The sequence below is a fragment of the Ciconia boyciana genome, chromosome 1, assembly GCF_034638445.1.
Source record: "Ciconia boyciana chromosome 1, ASM3463844v1, whole genome shotgun sequence".
Classification (NCBI taxonomy): Eukaryota; Metazoa; Chordata; class Aves; order Ciconiiformes; family Ciconiidae; genus Ciconia; species Ciconia boyciana.
The window spans coordinates 186,338,184-186,358,553 of record NC_132934.1 but is presented as its reverse complement, the minus strand read 5'-3'; the positions used below and the strand labels follow the sequence as shown (position 1 = coordinate 186,358,553).

Sequence of the window (20,370 nt, the reverse complement as noted above, 5' to 3'; positions counted from 1 at the left end):
GCCCTGAACCTCCTAAGTTAACAGCATGAAAAATGTCTACCATCTCTTGCTGCAGAAATATTAGCTGAACATCTCTGTCCTGCAACAGTTAGCTTGGAACCTCTCTTATGCCCAGTGCCTTTTAACTCCAATAGATTTAACTGTGAACTCTAACTCTTCTCTGATACATACTGCATAACATACTGTAAACAGTTCTGTTCAACAGGACAGTTGAGTATTGCCATTTCTCTTGACATAATTTCTCTAAACAACTACATTCTGATGAGCTTCTTTCACAGTTTGCTTTCCATAGTAATATTCTAGTTTCCTAAAGAAACATTATGCATCTCCTCTAAATCTACGACTTCCAGCGTGAGGAGATGGTTCTTTGTTGCATTTCTGTCCATACTGCATTAGCATTTTTGTCAGCAGCATGAATAGTATGTCTGATTTTGTGTGGTTAATCAATCCAGCTGCAACATCTGCTCAGAGCACAATATTACGGGGCAATAATTATGAAAACACGTTCTTCTCTGAAACAGAGACACTGACCATTTGTTATTAAAGGTTACTATCTATCTAAACTGAGACCTGATGTAAGTGGGTGAGACAACGGGGATTTTGCCAGCTTTCAAAAGGAATGAGTTTTGCCCTGTCTGTGTCTGGAAGCTGCTGTGATGCAGCACACTGAATATACATCTGCATGAATAACGCAGTATGTTAGAGTTACATTATACTTCAGTATCAGCTTAAAAGTTACTTTCAGATCAGCATAAAATCTAAGGGTTTTGCAAGCAGTAAGTTGAGTTCCAAACCAAAGCAACCACAGATTACTTTCCTACAGGAGTGAAAAACGCAGCCAAAAGCAAGTTTAGCTCTTCTTCACTGGTTGATGATTTCTGGTAGGCAAGTCTTATTCCATAGCCTCTCAGCTAAGACGACTCCCCTTGCTGGTTTTTAACCACTTCCGACAGCCAAGAATGAGAAGGCCAGAAGTCACATCAGGACAACAGAGTAGGGTCAAGAAAGAAGCAGAAGATGACAGCCATACTACAAGACTGGACAAGGGTCAGAAAAAAAAGTAGAAACCAGCAACAGCCACAAGGAAACTGTAGGAGGAGATTTGGAAGTTATACGAGGTGGAGACTGTACAAAATAAGAGATTGGCAATAAGTGGGCTACAGGGGCAGATGGCAGAAAAAAAAAATACATTATCACACCATTTCTTTTCTCGATATTCATCTTATTCCTGTCCGAAGCACTGGAACTTCAGGAAATCAAGTCAAGTGACTCATACAAGTGTTCTCTTTTGCCCATTCTTAATTAAAAACAAAACCAACCAAACAAAAACATACACATACACAAAGCTCCTCCACAGCCCTAGAAGCAGCAGCAACTTCTGGAGGAATGAAAGCAAGACAGACTATATATTTTGACTACGTAAAGGCCCCAATTTCAGTCTTCACAATTCCTGTGGAAAGGTGTTGTGTGGTCATGAACTAGATAGCCAGTACCTTGACCACAGACATGGTCTCATGCTTGTCATGGTTAGTTCCCTTGCCCCAAGCAGTCACACGCTTTGTGGTTTGCCTTAACAGCAGGGGAAGAGACAGCATTTGATTAATATGGTGCTCAATAACCAGTAAGGTTAGTGCTCTGGGTACATTGCTTCAGCCTTGGCATGAGTCACTTTCTGTAGCCACCTTCCAACCAGAGGCTCGGAGCAGTAACCAGCATGGAATTCAGTCATACCAGAAGCTCAGGCTAGGGAGTGAGAGGAAGGTCCAAGCAACAGTAGCAGGAGATGGAGTAGCACACATGTTGGGCGAAGACTATGGAATAGCTGGAGACTTAACTCTCAATTTAATACACCGAGGTTAAACAAAGTGCATGGATACCGTTCTGTGGTTGAATAAAGCCAGCCAGAACCAGACTGCTGAAAGAAAGAAAAATAAAGTCCAGGCAGGAAGAAAAAAGTTCAGACTAATCTTGCACATGAATATCCTCTTCTTTCCCTTCACAAAAATCTCTTTTTTTTTGTTCCCAAACTCACCACCCGTCTTTTTTTGGCTGTACAATATTTTAAGAATAAGTTAAATGTTTACTCACTTCAGTTAACATATATTTTCTACATGATTGAACATGAGGCATTACCCAAACAAACAAACAAAAAAGTCTTCAAAATAGATATGGTAATGAAACAAAAGAATGCTCCTTTTGGAAGTAATCTCGTAAATACTACAGAAACCTCCTTTAAACAACCATTGCAAAAATAAAAGAATCAAGGAGAGTTGTGCATGCTTACTGGTTTAAAAGTAACTTCAGCAAAAATTTCCTAATTCTTCAAATGAAACCCTGCTGAGATTATTCGATTCACAACATATACATCAAAAAACATTAAGACGGCTATTTGTAAGGGCAGTACTTCTAAATCTTAGAAACAGTATCTGCATAACATCTCATTACTCATTTTGGGGTACTTAACAGCTCAGCATTACTATTTTGGGGTACCTGACAATATGCTGTTCGGTAGATTTCACAAGATACCAAAACACTTGAGGATTTTGAATAGGCCTATGAAACTTCATGTTTCATACAACATTTTAATTAGCAGTGTATTATTGCATTTGTCCAGAAGGCTCTAAAGCTGGCTTTTACACTGGTTCCCCAAATACTGTACAATGTGCCAAAGGCCAACCTCAGTCCACATAGCAATATCAAGCCAACCTCCCTAACCTAGCTTCCAAGATGAGATGGAGGTAGACTGGTTATTACATCCACTTGTGTTGAGATGCTAGAGTGGATCTCTTGCCCAGTCTCTCCTCACAGAATCCATGCAACGCTTTACTTCATGTAACCGGAACTATGCGTTTACCTTTCAACCCAAAGATGGTAAAACAGTGTTCTCGCATTCTTCCTGGACACCAATTTAATTCTGTAAGAAGTATGCCATCTACTGATGCACTATTTACTATACCATTCTTCAAGCGCCTTCACACAACCACTGACCAAGACCAATCTTAGCTGTGTTAGCTGAAAAGAAAAATAATATTCCATGAATTTACAAGAAATGACAGCACTCTCAAAGCCAGTGAAATGTGCTTTATTTTAAGCCACTGCTAAAACAAGGACAAATTTAGTGCAACCTGGAGTTCATAATCTGAAAACTGAATATAGTTAAATTACTAAAATGGCAAAACTCGTCACCATTATACAGTACAAGACCTTCATATTCATTGAGTACAGTTACATAAACATTTATAGCTATTCAAACTGCTTTTGGTATACAATTGCATCACTAACTGGGCTGTGAATTACTGTAATGCTGCACAAGTAAGCAGCGGTTCCAGCAAATTATAATAAATTTTAGTATTAAATACTATTCAGACATTACAACAGAACAAAGGCCCTCTAAAACTACAACTCCAGCTATACAACAGGAATGTACAAAGATGGTACAAAATAAAGTGACTACAGTGGCTGGGCTCTGTACTTGCCTCTTCAGAGCTCAAGCACAGTAAATGCTCGACAGTAGTGGCTCTTGCTGAAAAGCCAAAATTCTTACACTAAAATCATTCCTGAATCTTGTATTCTTCTTTGCAAGTCAACTGCATAAAACTAGGGGGTTTTGCGCTGGTGACAGTGTTTACTACTTACTCTGTTCCCATCTCCAACAATACGTGGCTCTTTATAGAAAAGGTCCCAGACAAAGTTACATTAGAAAATGTAATGTTTAAAATCTGATACCATTTTTGAGAGACCTAATTAGTCTCGGAATGTGGGTTGCTAGGTTTTGGTTTTTGTTTGTTTTTTAAAAAGCTTACACAATCTTTTAAAACTCAAGAACAAAGATACTACACAAATTGCATTCAAATACATCATCTTAGCTACTTTTTCACATCCTTATTTTGAGACAGCAAATCCTCTTTAATTTTAGGATATGGGTTTGAGTTTTGTTTGGTTTTTATTTTAAGGCTTTATGCATACTTCTGTATTATTTATGCACCCCATTCTTAATGTTTAAACTTGTTTTAAATATGGCCACTTTTAATTGTTAATTTATAGAGGGACTATTTTCTAAGTGCCTTTTCTACAGTATCTTACAAAACATCCGAACACTTCCATTTTTCAGAACACCGAATGTATTTATGAAGTGTTTGAGACAGGGTGTCTTCTGGAACAACACCACCATTGTATATATTTTCCTCAACTTAAAAATTAAATTACCAAGTCAGGTTTCCCATACAGAAAAAATGCAAGATGAAACAAACTCTACCTTATTATGTTTGTTTATAAAGCAGAGTTGTCTGGTTTAAATGGACCAAAATGTGGCCCTTCATGTTTTAACAGTATTCATTTACACTTCTGTATTTGTGGTCAGGAGTTTTAAATAAACTCAGTAATAGCGTAATTTAAGACTCGCATTAGCAAAGAACAGCTTTCTCACTAATACGGCAGACAGCACCAGTTAGATATAGTCAGAGTAAGGTTTCTCAAAGATTATTAAAATTATTAAATTATAATAATTTTGCCAGGCTAGTTTAATGCTTTCCCAATTTTGATACTCAAGGAGAAAAGTCAAGTCATCCAGAACAAAGTTAAAACAATTTGTGTACAAAATTCGTTTGGTTTTTTGTTTGTTTAGAAGTAAAAATGAAGTATTTTATAACACATTTTTCTCATGTAAATTTGGAAATTATGCTGCTTTCCTCAGAGGCTGATAAATAAATTTCTTCCTTAATGTAACACCAACCAATAGTTACATAATGTATTTGATCCAGTCTGAAAACAAGATGCCATTTATAAAAATCATTTTTAGTGCAACTATTGTCTACTTAAGTTTTTGAATAGTTGTGAGCTTTGGGAACTGCATGATCTCTGCATTTCTCCAGGAAAGTAATTAAAAAGAAAAACCACTTCACCAACTTTATAAAATCCAACATACTGAATAAATCCATTAAACACTAGCTGTTCCTGTGGTGTTGTTTTGTTGCTTTTTTTCAAATGTACAGCTTTGTACATTTACAATGCCTTCAATATCTTTCTCAACTTTGTTTTGGACATGTACGTGTACTAGTACTACTGTATCCTCATGTCCTGAAATTCCACTTGGTGAGAATGCAAGGGTCCAAAACCCAGAGCAAAATTTAGTCCTGAGACACTGTTTTTAGTATTTTATTTTCTTGACATTTCAATTCTATAGGTAAATTTGTACAAGTACATTGTTGCTGTGTTAAAGGGAAGATGTTACAGCCAGAGAATGGTTTCAAATTTTTGTCTGAAATGACTTCAAAAGTCAACCTTAAAAAAAAAAAGGAAGAAAGGAGTATGGGCAGTGGGGGACAAAAAAAAAAATCCAGACAGCTTTTGGACAACTCTTCAAAAATATTTGTTACTAGCCCCATCTTCCAAATACAGGAATTAAGATAACTCCCCCCCCGCCGCCGCTTTGGACTCTAGAGAAAAACGATTCCTGACGCTTAGCATTTTATTATCTATAACAAGACAAAAGACCTTGTAATGGTTTATGGTCTTTTCGTCACATAGCATACATAGATCTTTCAATCAGTGAAATGATATATGAAGGGAGGTAATAAACTATGAACATAACAGAATTTTAAGTTAAAAATTTACATTATAAGTTCATATTGGTGAGATCTCATACACATATAGATACATATACATATCTATGTGTGTATGCACATGTGTGAACACACATATGTGCATATACAAAAACAGTAAAAATTTTTAACTCTGGGAGAAAGGTGAACTTTGTGCGATCCAAGGCAGAAATCCATGTGACAAATGAGGACTAAAACAAACCAGGTCTCTGTAAAAAGACCAGCGGAATGCCTTCCTGAAACACAAAGACATTGCAAGGAGAGCGCTCAAGTTTACCAGTGTGACACCTCATAGTAATTTAGGGGGTAGGGGAAATCAGAGTTGTACACATTCCAATAAAATTCATTAATAGCTTTAGAGACTTTATCTCTCCTTGTTTGGGATCAGAAACTTCCACACCGTATCAACAGTATATTCTTCTATGAAAAACCTATTAAGATTCTTTTGTTCATCCAATATAAGTAAGACTCCATGATTCCCTTGCAAGTGATATGACTTTTGAGGTGGCAACCTTGCAATTACCAGCACATGCCTTTTTCTCTCAAAGGATGTATAAAAAGACAAAACCCAAAAAGCATTTTCAAACCACAGGATATGTAAAGGTCCAAATTTCCCTTCAGACAGAAAGGCAAGTCAGCAGCGGTGGTGAGAAACCTGACTGGATTGCTAAAAAGACTTGATTAAAAGTGCCTGGGGGGGGGGGGGGTGGGGGTGGGTGGTAAAATCAGTGAAGGTAGTTAAGAAAAATGAAAAATCAATTTGCAAGAAATTTCCCCTTTATGTTTTAATTAGCTTTCTTTGCTAAATGCTTAAGTGCTCACTGAGTAACAAAATTCTCTTTATTACTGAAAAGAAAATTCATGTATGGAGGCTAAGAAATAAAGAATTAGACTAGTCAAAAAGATGGCCAAAATCCTCAGAGGAAGAAGTTTCTATCTGCTACTTTTAACACATGTATGTGAGAGACTAACATACAAATTCTTCGACACAGAATTAATGTCCTAGGAGTATCTGCAAACAAAAAGCTTCAGTAAGAAATTCAGCAATTTAAACTGGACTGGCAAGCTTCAGGAAACCTTGCTGAAGAAGTATGTATGAAATTATGCTCAGCTACCCACTCTGCCCTTCTACCACAAGTTACCAGCTCTATAGTAGTCAACAAAATGGAACATGCGTTTGCACTTCAACAATTTCAGAGCAGAGACTCTCACATCTTCACATAAAGTTAAACTTGATAAAGGTGGCTATGAAGCCAGACTGTATTAAGGGGCTGCTTGGGCAGGTCACAGTTTTCTTCCTGGCAATGGTGCACCCATGGGCACGTAACACCTGGCCAATGTTGGTAGTTTTTTCCATTGTCTGGAGCAAGGTATTCCAGAACAGATTTTTGCAGAACATCGGTGCTCTTAGTGCCACTGTGAATATAGCACACATTACAGGTGGGAAAAAGAGCTATCCTGGCACAGTGGGGATCCTGAATATCATGCCTAAGACTGTCTCTTCTGAACTACTATCATAGACAAGGGATTTTTTTCATAAATATTTCCATTGCCTGAACACAGCAGTAAATACAAGTTATGCATGGGTGGACAATACCGATTATGGACTGAATAAACATACCATGTGCACAGTATCACAAAGCACAGCACAGCTATTTTGACTTTCACCTCAAAGTCTTTTAAATGCTGACAATTACTTCAACATTCATTAGTTTAATTTTACTTTACATATCTGTGTTCTTCCTATCTCCTTTCAAAAGAGGAATGAAGTGAAGAGTGTTGCATCTTTGGATTTTTCAGATATTTTCCAGAAGCCAACCAACCAAAGACTTATTTAGAGCTTGCTCTCCATCAGACGCCTTCTCTATCATTTCACAGTATTTCAGCACTGCTTGCAAGAGATCTCCAACTTTCCAATCTCTTTCTCGCAGTCTTCTGGAAAGCTAAAGGGGAGACAGGGGAACACAAAATATTTTGACCCGGACATCCTGATTAACAGTTACGGAAGTTATTCTTGAAACATTAGCTCATGAGAGATCAGTTGTAATGAGTTAATCGTTATTCCCACATCTATAAAAACAAAAACTTCCGCAAGAATCAGGCACTTTTCTTCAGGGCAATTTTCACAAAATTTTCTTCTGGAGGGAGCAACATTTTCAAGTGATGTGGTGCCACAGGTATGAGGGCTGTGGTTCATCAAGACTGCAGAAAACAGGAAATTCTGAACACAAGGTTAAGACATTTGCCACCCCTCCCATGCCAATAATGCGCATATAAAAAGACAAAACTCAGTCTTAATAAAAGGATGTGGATTTTCCTTTCACAACATATAGTGTGGTTTGGGTGGCACAGATGCTACCCTCAATGAAAACAGTGTCTTCAGAGTTGGGAAATTATAACATCTCAGGGAAGAGGAAAAGGTGAGGGTTAAGTTAAACTACTACTTGGGAGCAGAGATCAGTGTAGCTGAAAACATTTTTTTTCGCCCAGGAGTCCAAGCAAAAATCTTCCTTTGCTTATGTGTCAAGCTCAGCTATATATGGAATAAAGCCTGCCCTAAGACAAGGATGAATTTACCAGTTTGCCCAGGAGTAAAAAAATCTTTTAGTTTAAAAAAAACCCCAACAACAAAAAACCCAAAAAACAACACCACCACCAAAGAAACAAAACAAAAAAACCCCACAACACTAACACAAACAAACTTTATACTCTGTAGCTTTCTGGACAACTGTCAATGCTGCATTTAATATAGACAATTTAGAAACCCTACTTATTCTTTGGAACTGTAAAATTGTATTGCCTTTTACAGTCCTTACCATGATATTTTATAAATTAAGTTTTTAAAAAAGTCATAAACCATGTTCCGTGAAATACCTTTCACAGCTACAAAATTAAAAATTCATAATGATTCTTCTATGAGACCTATCAGATTGAAATATGAAATTCTATTTAAAAAATGAAAAATAAGACAATTTCTCTGTGCTTCTTCACCTAGGTGATGTTCCAACTCCAACAAGACAGGTGATGGAGCTGACAGGAAGACTATGGGCATAAAAACATGTATAAAACAATTAACTTATTGAGAAAAAAATTAGCTTGAACCAGCAAAAAAGATCCCCTCTAATCTTGAGTACAAATATCCTGAACACTGAAACTTTTTTCAGTGAAAAAAACACATATTTTCTACATAAAAAGGGATTAAAACCTGTAGTTATTTCTGTGAATTATTTGTTGATTTTAAAATAGAGCACAGGAAGCAAGAGTTTCATAGTCTACAACAGGCAATTTTGTAAATGGTGTTTGTTGGTTTATAACAGAATGGACATTTTTTTTATGCCAGAGGAAAGTTTGGCTAATGTCCAAAGACGTATTTAAGCAAATTCAGTGTCAAATTTCTCTCCAAAGATACCACCATGGTAAGATGACAGATTTGGCACCTGGCTTCACTAATCTTTCTATTTTAATTTAGAGTTCAAAGTTCAGTCCCACTATTTCTTTAGCCGACTGATCTGTTTGTTACTGTCAGACAAGCAAAATATTGGAGTTTACTCAAAACAGACACCAGGAATCCTAAAACTTCTAGATAAGGTCTGATTTAAAATTGAACATATATGTTTTTTTTAATCCAGGCACTTGCACATCCACGCTGTCAGGCTTCTCAAAAGAGTTAAGAGCTATCTATTCTAATTTACTGGCCTCTTGTTCTAGCTCCTAACAAATGTATTTTGTTTCATACACAGGTATTCAACTTCTTTCTGCCTTGCTGAGCATAACATGTATCCTTAAGTAAGAGTTCATACCCAGCTGCAGCAAGTAATACCTTGCCTGATATATGCTAGGAGTATTTTTGTCTTTTATACAGCCATATCACATCAGTGGGTCATTAACCTGCTGTGATTAGCTAACACAAGCCTTTCCTCCCTTCCAGAACTCACCAACTGCTTATAGTGAAAATTACTGTTTCCAACATGATCTAAAGCCCAGATTCATTCCCGATGTAACTGAGGTAACTTTCCAAAGTAGCTATGAGATGATCAAAACTGGTGAGAGATCAGTATATAGAGGTCAGTTTAGCTTTCTGCTGGGTTGTAGTGCCCTCTGGAGGTGCCTGTCTAGCTTTACTAGTGACAGAACCGAGAATGACTATTGCTAATTTAAGACCCCCAGTTTGAGTCAGAGATCACCAGGATCAGGCTGGGACTCACTGCAAGACTACTTATTTTGTACTACTAAATATCTTATTTTTATTAATACTATCCTGAGAGAACAGTTTATTTTCAAAAGGACCTTAATACAATTACAAGCATCCTTCAGAAAGTCTTCATTCTCTGAATTTATAATCTGAAAATTTTTGAAATATATTTTTAACTTCAGAAACTAATCAAGTGATACTTGTATGCATCCTAATCTTTCCTATACAAGATTATTCAGACAGACTGTGCTCTGAAAATTCTGCACTTTCCTTTGAACTCTAAGAAACCATGAGAGATGCCGAGTCAGACTGACACAACAGGTGAATTTCTGGTGTTTGGCAATTCAGTTTAGATACAAACAGCACAAAATGGACAAGGACACAAGTCTGTACAGAGACAGTGTTATACATTCCAACTGGGAAATAAGATGGAATAAAAAACAGGTAATCCTTCTCTGCCTCCGGGGGGGGGGGGGAACAGGATTTCAATTCATTTTAACATAACTGCATTTTGATAACTAAAAATTAATCTATGAAACTAAGTGAAATAACTATTTTAACATTTTCAGGACTGCATGACTACTGCTTGCCTGAAGGTCTTATGTTTTATCTTTAGGTGTCAACTCAGTATCAATTTATGACTGAAGTGTCAAGCAGAAAAATGTTACAATTTTTTAGGAGTGCGTACCTAACAGACTGCTATTTTCCAGAGTGCTCTTCTCAGCATATTCTCTTATTAGGGCAGCTAGAGTGGTGTTCAGATACAAAGTCAGCTAATAGTATCTTTCCTACATGTCTTCAGGCATTGGCTAAAATCGTAGCATCACAACTTTGAAATCTACTAAGTCACAGCTGGCAGAAAAATGAGACTCAAGGAAAAATTAAAAAAAGAGGGACCTGCCACCTATTTTTTGTCTCACATGCTATGTTGCAGTGTAAGATAGAGGTCGGTCTCTCACATACACACAGCAAGATTACTATTAACACTTGTGGGTCCTACCACTATTCTGCCTGAGTATTTGCAACACTGCAATCCACATACAACAAGCATGAAATAGATGGATAGATCTTCAGAAGATGGCAAAAATGACTCACAAGATCAGAATTATTGTAGTCACTAAACAACTCATTCACATCAAGAGAACTTCAGAGAATGGTGGGGCAGGCAGGTCAGCACATAAAAAGTGAAGTATTTTCTTCTTCACGTTAAGACACTTACAAACCGTAACAGGGAAGGAACATATGAATATAAGGATTAAAGCCAACAGTTTCAAATAAGAACAGAAATGGAGAAAAGCACTCTCAAACTGCCTTCTAGTTTATGAAAGCATGAAGTCCACTCTAAGTGTCAGAACTAATGTACAACAAAACATATTTCTGAAACAATTCTAAATCAAACATACCAACCTCTAGAAAAGGAGCACAGGGGATATATTTCAACTTGCCCAAAAGATTCTTCCCAATTTTCTGGGTTATTTTAAAGAGTGCAAGACTTCCTACTCTCGAGATCAAAGACTTATACCACACAGTTACATAGGCAAAAGAAAAACAAAACTAGCATTCTTTTTCTGGGCTAGAAAGGGAGAAGTCACTCTTAAGAAAATTCAGCCCAGGTACAATCTGGACTGACCTCTAGGTACCTTTCACACTCTTAACACAAGTCAGCAACTAAGCACCATAGGTGCACATGTTCATCTAAGTTTGGGAGTCTATTTAGTCATATTGACCTCTACTTCCTGGTCACTCCCCTTTTCTCCCAAAATGATGATTTGAGCTTTGGAAAGCATCAAGTTGAAGACTAAACACTAAATCTCAGAAGTCAGAGCAAGCTTTTCCTTCCTTAATATACTGATAGGCACGTTGGTTTTGCCAGATCTTAATTACTGAAAACATACTAATGGCATCATGTTAATGCTTTTTCACATGTTACCAGGCCACAAAATAAAAGTCTTTGATAATTTATCATGCCTATCAACCTCATCATTAGAGACAATGCCTATATATCTGTTAAGTTAGCCTTTCAGTAGCCAGGTAATGTTAAAATAATTCCTTGGTAGAAGATTAAAAAGAAATAGGTCAAATGTAATAAATACCAGATTATCATGTGCAGTTTGGTGTGTAGCCCAAAGGAATAATTTTTATGATTTTATAGAAATAAGTTTATCTTATATGTTTGTGATGGAAATAGTCAGGTCAGTACACATACCAAAATTTTGACCCTTCCCTAAGAGACGCTAATTGGAATCATAGAATCACTTAGGTTGGAAAAGACCTTTAAGATCATCAAGTCCAGCTGTTAACCTAGCACTGCCAAGTCCACCACTAAACCATGTCCCTAAGCACCACATCTACACATCTTTTAAATACCCCCAGGGATGGTGACTCAACCACTTCCCTGGGCAGCCTCTTCCAATGCTTGACAACCCCTTCTGTGAAGAAATTTTTCCCAATATCCAATCTAACCCTCCCCTGGCACAACTTGAAACCACTTCCACTGTCCTATGGCTTGTTACCTGGGAGAAGAGACCGACCCCCACCTCACTACAGCCTCCTTTCAGGTAGTTGTAGAGAGCGATAAGGTCTCCCCTCAGCCTCCTTTTCTCCAGGCTAAACAACCCCAGTTCCCTCAGCTGCTCCTCATAAGACTTGTGCTCTAGACCCTTCACCAGCTTTATTGCCCTTCTCTGCACACCCTCCAGCACCTCAATGTCTTTCTTGTAGTGAGGGGCTCAAAACTGAACACAGGATTCAAGATGCAGCCTCACCAGTGCCGCGTACAGGGGCACAATCACTTCCCTAGTCCTGCTGGCCACGCTATTTCTGATACAAGCCAGGATGCTGTTGGCCAGAAGGCCAACCTGGGCACCTGGGCACACTGCCAGCTCATATTCAGCCGGCTATTGAACAACACCCTCAGGTTCTTTTCCACCCGACAGCTTTCCATCCACTCTTCCCCAACCCCGTAGCGTTACATGATGTTGTTGTGACCCAAGTACAGGACCTGGCACTTGGCCTTGTTGAACCTCATACAATTGGCCTCGGTCCATCAATCCAGCCTGTCCAGATCCCTCTGTAGAGCCTTCCTCCCCTCAAGCAGATCAACACTCCCGCCCAACTTGGTGTCACCTGCAAACTTACTGAGGGTGCACTCAATCCCCTCATCCAGATCATTGATAAAGATATGAAACAGAACTGGCCCCAACACAGAGCCCTGGGGAACACCGCTTGTGACCGGCCGCCAACTGGAGCAAACTCCATTCACCACCACTCTTTGGGCCCAGCCATCCAGCCAGTTTTTTACCCAGCAAAGAGTATACCCATCCAAGCCATAAGCAGCCAGTTTCTCCAGGAGAATGCTGTGGGAAATGGTGTAAAAGGCTTTACTAAAGCCTAGGTAGACAACATCCACAGCCTTTCCCTCATCCACTAGGCGGGTCACCTTGTCATAGAAGGAGATCAGGTTAGTCAAGCAGGACCTGCCTTTCATGAACCCATGCTGACTAGGCCTGGCCACCTGGTTGTCCCATACGTGCCATGTGATGGCACTCAAGATGATCTGCTCCATAACCTTCCCTGGCACCGAGGTCAGACTGACAGGCCTGTAGTTCCCTGGATCCTCCTTCCGGCCCTTCTTGTAGATGGGCGTCACATTTGCTAACCTCCAGTCAGCTGGGACCTCCCTGGTTAACCAGGACTGCTGATAAAGGATTGAAAGTGGCTTGGTGAGCACTTCCGCCAGCTCCCTCAGTACCCTTGGGTGGATCCTAAAGCCTAATTCTTTAAACTTCCACTTTCTCTTTGGTCACGTATTAAATTCAATCTATAAAACCAAAATAAAGGCACCTAAAAATCAAACCGTTTTATTGAGCCCTCTTTCTTAATAGTTTTGGTTGCAGTTGCTTACAGAATAAAAACATACTTAATATTTAATTAAAACCTAAACTTCTTTCTGATAAGAAAATGTGCATTTGCTAGCAAAAAAACCTGAGGCAGAACATCAGAATATTAAGTTAGAAATTAATTTGCATAAGCAAGTTGTCAGAAAGATTCAGTTTATAGACAATTAAATACTAAGTAAAAAATGCTTGAAAAAAGCATTTTTCTTGAAAAAAGAATTATTATATTTTTCACTGAACAAAAATGCTGTAATTGTATTCTCTTTGGAGTAAAACAAGGAAAACAACTTGGAAACAAGTTAACTCAGCTTTGATTGGTACTGTTTTATTTATGGTACATGCACAGGCTAAATAGGCTGTTCCACTTTGACTTCTCAGGATTTAAATAATTATTTTTCTCAACAGCAAATACCTCATTATTACTGAGTGGCAAATAAACTAGTAGCAGCTGCTGTATCACAGCAAATGGAAATCAAGCAAATCCTTCCCCTTCCCCACCACCCACCAAATCCAAGTACTTACAAAGACAAATTCCCTTGTAGCAGCGTCATGAAAGTGAAGACCAGACACCTCTGTTTCAGAAGCTGCCAGCCACTGGAGTGCTGCTCTGAGCTGGGGGTCCACTAGATTTGGTTCCAGATCAATATTCACTATGGCTAAAGTCTTTCGTATTTGCTCCAAACCTAACATTAAAAATAAAACCATCAAATCTATAGATTCTAATTGTTTCAAAAGAGTCTCCACAGTTCACTGTTTAGACTATATTACCTTAAAAACCTCAATTTAGTACACAAAGATAATATGAAAGGAAAAAATCATGCTGGTCTGAAGTGTTTCTGTACTTTCACATAAGGAAGTACTATTTATCCCATTTACAATTGCATGCAAACATAGCTGAGTATTAAAAGACATCTAAGCTTTAATGTATATTCCAAGTTACAAGGAATTTAACACAGCCTTTCATAAACTGAACAGCAATGGCTCTCACATTGTCCATCAGTCATTTCCATTTCCAAGTGCTATTTTTTGCTATGCTTTCATCTACTAAATTTTTAAAAAGTGTGTATTTCAGAATTCTTTCCTGTACAGGCAGACAGATCAGACTGCCTCTGAGTTTTTCCAAAATGTAGTGCTGTTTTTACTGAGGCCTATCCAATTTTCCAACACTTCCTTTACAGCATGAGTTCCAAAAATTAACACAGTTTTGAAAGAGCAGTTGCATTAGTAACACAGAGGAACTACAACATTGTCATCTTCTGTTCCCACTCTGAATTTCTGTATCCAGCTATCACAGTAATCCTTTGTCACACTCTCAGGACCAACTAAGCATGTGTGTAGTGCTTTCCAAGTTGTTCTTGGAAGTCTCTACTTCCAGACTACTGGACTTAACTCTCTAGAAACAAGGAACAGATTTGCAATAAAAACTTATGTTCATGTGCATTCTTCCAATTAAGCTTATGAAAACTGAGGTACATAAGGTATTCATTCCTAACGGGCAGAGTTAAGCAAGACGAAATAGATTCCCTAGGAGGTAAAAGAGAGAAAATTAACTAGTGGAACTGTCAACATAAGCGTGCTTTTGGTGGACAGCAGAATATTTGTCTAGGAGCCCTAAAATCTAACATCTTTATAGGAGAAAGAACCAATTATAAAAAAATTGATGACACTTAGTGGATGGAAAGCATCGTGGTAATGTATCACTGGGAAATTTTGATATGTTTTTTAGTTTTATAAAACAGATGTACATTTTGTAATAACAAGGCTTTGTTTCAAATTCTTTGGTGAACAAGGCGCAGTCAGCTTAGAAAAGCCAGACATTTCTAGGTATGACATGAACAAAACTTCCAAATGTACAAGACCAGGTACAAAGGTTTTCTACATAGAATACTATTTAAATGGTCCTACAATTAAAGTAACAGGAAAAGTCTTTTCAAAACAATAGTGAGATGGTGAAGAAATTAAACCGGAAAAATTTCACTAGAAAATCCTTAATACAGTATAAAGCAGTCTGTGGCACTCCCAGAGACACCTAAACTATGTAAAGAAATAAAATAAAGCACTATTTTAATCGAGCAATTTGAACATTTGAAATGCTAGAACGTTTTAAAGTCGAGACCAAAATAAAGCAATGGTATATTGATAACCTAGATGAAACCTACAGGGCAAAAAATACTTTAATTGTAATTATTTTCTGAGGAAAAATACTAAATAATTTAGTTTAGTTTTATCTCCTTATAACCTTACAGTCAGATCTGATTTAAAAAAAAAAAAAAATTTAAGAGATGTGGTTCATTTCCATACATTTTTCCAGGAGTCAAAGAAAAAAAATAAAGAAATAACCACACATCCTTCTGCTTACATCAAGAGTATCTGAAGATGTGCAACACGGCTGAATATCCTCTGTAAGTGGGTAGAGTTTCTTGAAATGCTTATTTCATCTTCAGAATATACCCAACACAAAGAAAAGCTCTGTTACAACTTGCTCTAACATCAGCTCATCTTTCAATCAGCCTCATACACTGTGTATTCAGGCTGTTCTCATTTGAGTTAACAAGCTTTGGCACTTCAATCAGACTGGAACCAGTGCAGAGATCTTCTACGAACCAGAAAGCTGTAACAAGATTCTGGATAGACCCTATTTTATATTTCACTACAAAGAAAGAGATTATAGCAAATGTACTGAATCCAAGTTTTTTCACTGTTTCTCATGACTCTTCTTCCAAGGTTAATATGGCCAGTTTGAATAACTTCTTCAGTATCTCAAACATAACCATGCAGATGCATTGCCATGGCTCCTTATCAAATATTTTACAAAGAACTGATTCTATGCATATAAATTTACGCTTTCAACAAGCTGATCAGAGTTCCCTACCTTACGTTATTAAGTGCATGTGTGAGCATCAGAGCCTAGCATTTCCCAAAGGCTGTAAATTTCAGTGCATTAAGGGGTGTATGTAGGGTATTAATCTAAGAATATATTCTGACACTTGACTGACATGCATTATGATGAATACGGATGATGGCGTTGTCACCTTGTTTTGCAGACTACAGAAGCAAAGAATTAACAAAAATAATTCATGTTGAGTGCACAGGTCAAGAACAGTAGTATATGCTGAAACTGACATTACCTTCTACAGCATCCTTGGAGTCCTCATCTTTATCTTCTGTTCCATCACTGTATTTTAAAAATAAAACAAAAATATTAACACAATCCAATATAGGTACAATAAATTTAGTCAATCCTAAGACTGTAATGAAGGTTAAAGGATAGGAAGACCATAAAAGAATTAAGAAGTGATCATAAAAAGAAGCTTTGCTTCTCACACCATTTCATGTTGGAAACAGATTTATCATGAACTTCACAAGATTTGCTCTTGGGGAAAGAAGGGAGAAGAGAGAAACAAGAGAAGGGTGTTAAAAAGAAGGATTGTAAATATGAAGACATATTTCAAAATAAGAAAACTTATTGATTTTAATTAAGGAGGACAGTTTAGTTTTGCTTCATATGTGAAAAGGTTGAGCCATCTCATGTCACAGATATGAACAGCTATAGGTTATTCAAAGCTGTAAGTCATAAGTGTTCTACAAAAATCAATTACCAAGCAATTTTGAAAGTTTCCACAAGCGAAAGGAAAAAACAGAAATCCTGTAGGAAGCAAGCTCTAGTTGCATGAAAAAGTAAATCTAAAGACTTGTAAAACTGCAAGCAAGAACATGCACAAAAGGGACCTTTCATTTTGCAAGCAGAACACATTCATCAGTTTAGCACAGCAAAATTTAACCATTCAGTATGGATTAATTAATGAAAAAATCATATTGTGATTAAGTGAGAAGAGTGTGAATAATGTATCAGCATTAAAAAATGCACCATATTTTTCTTTTCCAAAATTATGATTTCATGCATTAATTATGAGGAACCCATCTGGTTTATATTTCTCAACTCAACCAACCTGTCTGATGTTGGAAAGGATAAATTCTCCTCATACATATCCCCTTCTAAACCAAGACTGCTCCAGCTACTGCTGTTACCATTACTGCCAGGAGAAGAAGAGAACACAGCTGAACTAGAAAAGAACAATAGCTCAAACTAGAACCTTCATTTTCCTTGGAGCTGTTTTGTCAAGACATTTAATGCAAGAGCACTGAATCTTCCTAAACAGGTTTGCTGGAACAGAGTACAAACACAATTGTCAGTGCTATTCAGAGCAGCAACATGCACAATAATGCAAAACTGGTAAATTTTGGTACACAGGTGAAAGTATTAATTTGTACTCATTAATTTTCCAGATCAGTGCTAACAGTAATTCTGTCCTCAAGTCTAAGCACATTGCTCATTGTTTATATAAGCTCAACAATTTCAATATGATTACTCATAGGAATATGGATTACAACTATAATATTTGCTTAAGGACTAGCTAAGAGTTCATAAAATTATACATTGTGAGGACAACTGCACAAATAAAATCCTTCCATCTCATTCCAAAAATCCAGTAATGATCTCCAACAGCCTGATGAGAAGGAATTCTTAGAGCAAATATTTTTTTTTTAAATTATGAATATTGTTATACAAGCTGATCTTTTAAAAATAGCGGGGTTTATAAATCAGTGAAAACAATACTAAAAAGATTACTTCACTCACAGTTCATAAACATACTGCATTTACTCCATGACTACATTCAAGCCAACGTAAACTGAGAAAACTGAGCATGTCCTTACACTGGTACACTTCAGGCATTATAATCAGCAGAGTTTGTTAAGCCTGTGCTTATGTACAAGACTGAGCTACTCATACGATTATATCTCTGTTCGCCAACTTCATACCTTCCCCAGAGCACATCTGGAAGCCTTCCAAGAATAGGATTTCAAGATAACCACCACTCTTTGAGAAAGCTAGTCTACTGTAGATGCTATGACAAGCCATGAAGCAACTCCAGAGAACTGCTGCAAGGAGATGCTTTCTTCACCTAAGTTTTGTGTGACTGTTAAAGCTCTTCTTTTCCACTCATTCCACTCAAGGCAAATAGTAAAATCTAAAACCACAAATGGTGGAAAGAAACACTGCAAGGAGACAGACATTAATCTCTTTCAAGAGTCCGCTAGTAACGGTATCACCTATCAGTGTCCTTTGCTTTCCAGTATGCCTGCTTGGATCCTAATTTCAAACCAGTAACAGCAGGTTAGCAAGCCTGCTATATGAACACACCCTAACGGGGGGGGAAGTTGCAGGTGCTTCATTCAGCACATTGTTGCTTATTTAGACTACATGTGCACGGAATAATCAAACAGTTCTCTTATTATGCAAAAAAGAAAAAGAAAATTAAATAGCAGAAGCTTCCAAAGAAACCAACTTGATTTGCACAGAAAATGCAAACCTGGTCTTAAGAACATTTCTCAAGCTACTGTGTGAGACTATCACAGTATATATGAAGTATTAAATTTGGGTTGAATTACATGTATAGAAAGATTTAACATAGCCTATTGATACCAATATTTTGCACTCAAACAGCCTCTTTCACTAAAAGTTATAGATGCATAACATAAGTGGAAGTAAAAGCAGCCCCAGTTCTCGGACTAAAGGAAAAAGTATTTTGCAACCTAACAGAATGACCTCATGCATACTACTATTCTGATTAGGTAAGAGATTAATATATTTTACAAAGGTCACACTTGGTCTAAAATAATCATATATTTAACAATTATTACAATGCATAGCAACGTATGAGACATTTTTGTAACATGACCTTTATTTTGTTGGAAGATGCCAAATTAACAGCCTTGAAAGTAAAGTCCTGCGACCACAGAACAAGCAATAAACAAAGGCATTATAATGCTTCTGTAATGCTTCATGCAGCTCTTCAATATGAGCCAGCAAAAGAATTACAAGAAAAGCTTTCAACTTTGATATATATACTGTATACATGGGAACTATAACTCAGATCATCTGCTTTGAGATTCTGCATTATGCACATACAGTCAAAGGCAAGAGGCTTCTGCTCTGAATTATAACCTAACCTGGATGCTCTGATTCATCCCCTGGAAAAGCCTATGTCTATGCCTATACATTAACTATAGAGAAAGCTTAAGACTATTTTATTTCTAAATTTAAGTTGCTAATGTTAGGCACACAAAGCAGATGATACAAGTGCTCCCCTGCATAACTAACTTCACCAAGTCCGCTAAAGAACTTTCATTCCTACTTCTGTTCAAATGGAACTGTAGGGATCATGCTTTGATAATTCTTTCCAAGTTGTCTTGCTCCCTTGTTTACAGATAGTTTAATCCTCTGTGAAGTACTGAAGTACAATTTTTATATTGATCTGAGATGCAGAGGGCACGTACCGTTTCAACAGAGCTAATACAAAAAATGCCTTTTTTTCCTGAAGTAAAGCAAGCAAGGTAAATTGACCACTGTAGCTTGTATTGTTGTGTTGCTTTCTGGGGACTGTGATCCTGTGTTCCAAAAAAAATTCAGCTACTGCTAATGGAATCTCTAGCTTTATTATTATGAAGATAAATTCCAAGATGTCAGCTAAAGGAGTCTCAAGTACCAGTATCCATTGAATACTGCAAACAGCCTGGAAAATACTGGGGGAAGGGAAAGGTCCTCCCCCACCAAGTAAAACTTTCTTAATGTTCACTATGTCACTTAATTAGATTGTACCAGCACTACAAACAAATTGGT

At 37.4% G+C, this 20,370-nt stretch overlaps 1 protein-coding gene across 8 annotated transcripts in view; it reads right to left on the bottom strand.

The window, feature by feature from the left end:
- Window positions 1-20,370, bottom strand: part of AKAP11 (A-kinase anchoring protein 11) — a 73,335-nt gene that overhangs the window by 26,102 nt on the left and 26,863 nt on the right. For 3 of the 8 annotated variants that reach the window (XM_072850149.1, XM_072850150.1, XM_072850155.1), the window contains 3 exons: window positions 17,639-17,752; window positions 16,817-16,863; window positions 14,211-14,371 (listed from right to left, as the gene is read on the bottom strand). In XM_072850149.1, coding sequence (XP_072706250.1) covers window positions 14,211-14,371; window positions 16,817-16,863; window positions 17,639-17,752 — 322 coding nt within the window. Of the gene's footprint in view, window positions 1-3,066; window positions 7,544-14,210; window positions 14,372-16,816; window positions 16,864-17,638; window positions 17,753-20,370 lie in introns of those variants that run through there. The other 5 variants (XM_072850151.1, XM_072850153.1, XM_072850152.1 and 2 more) reach the window with 5 other exon arrangements.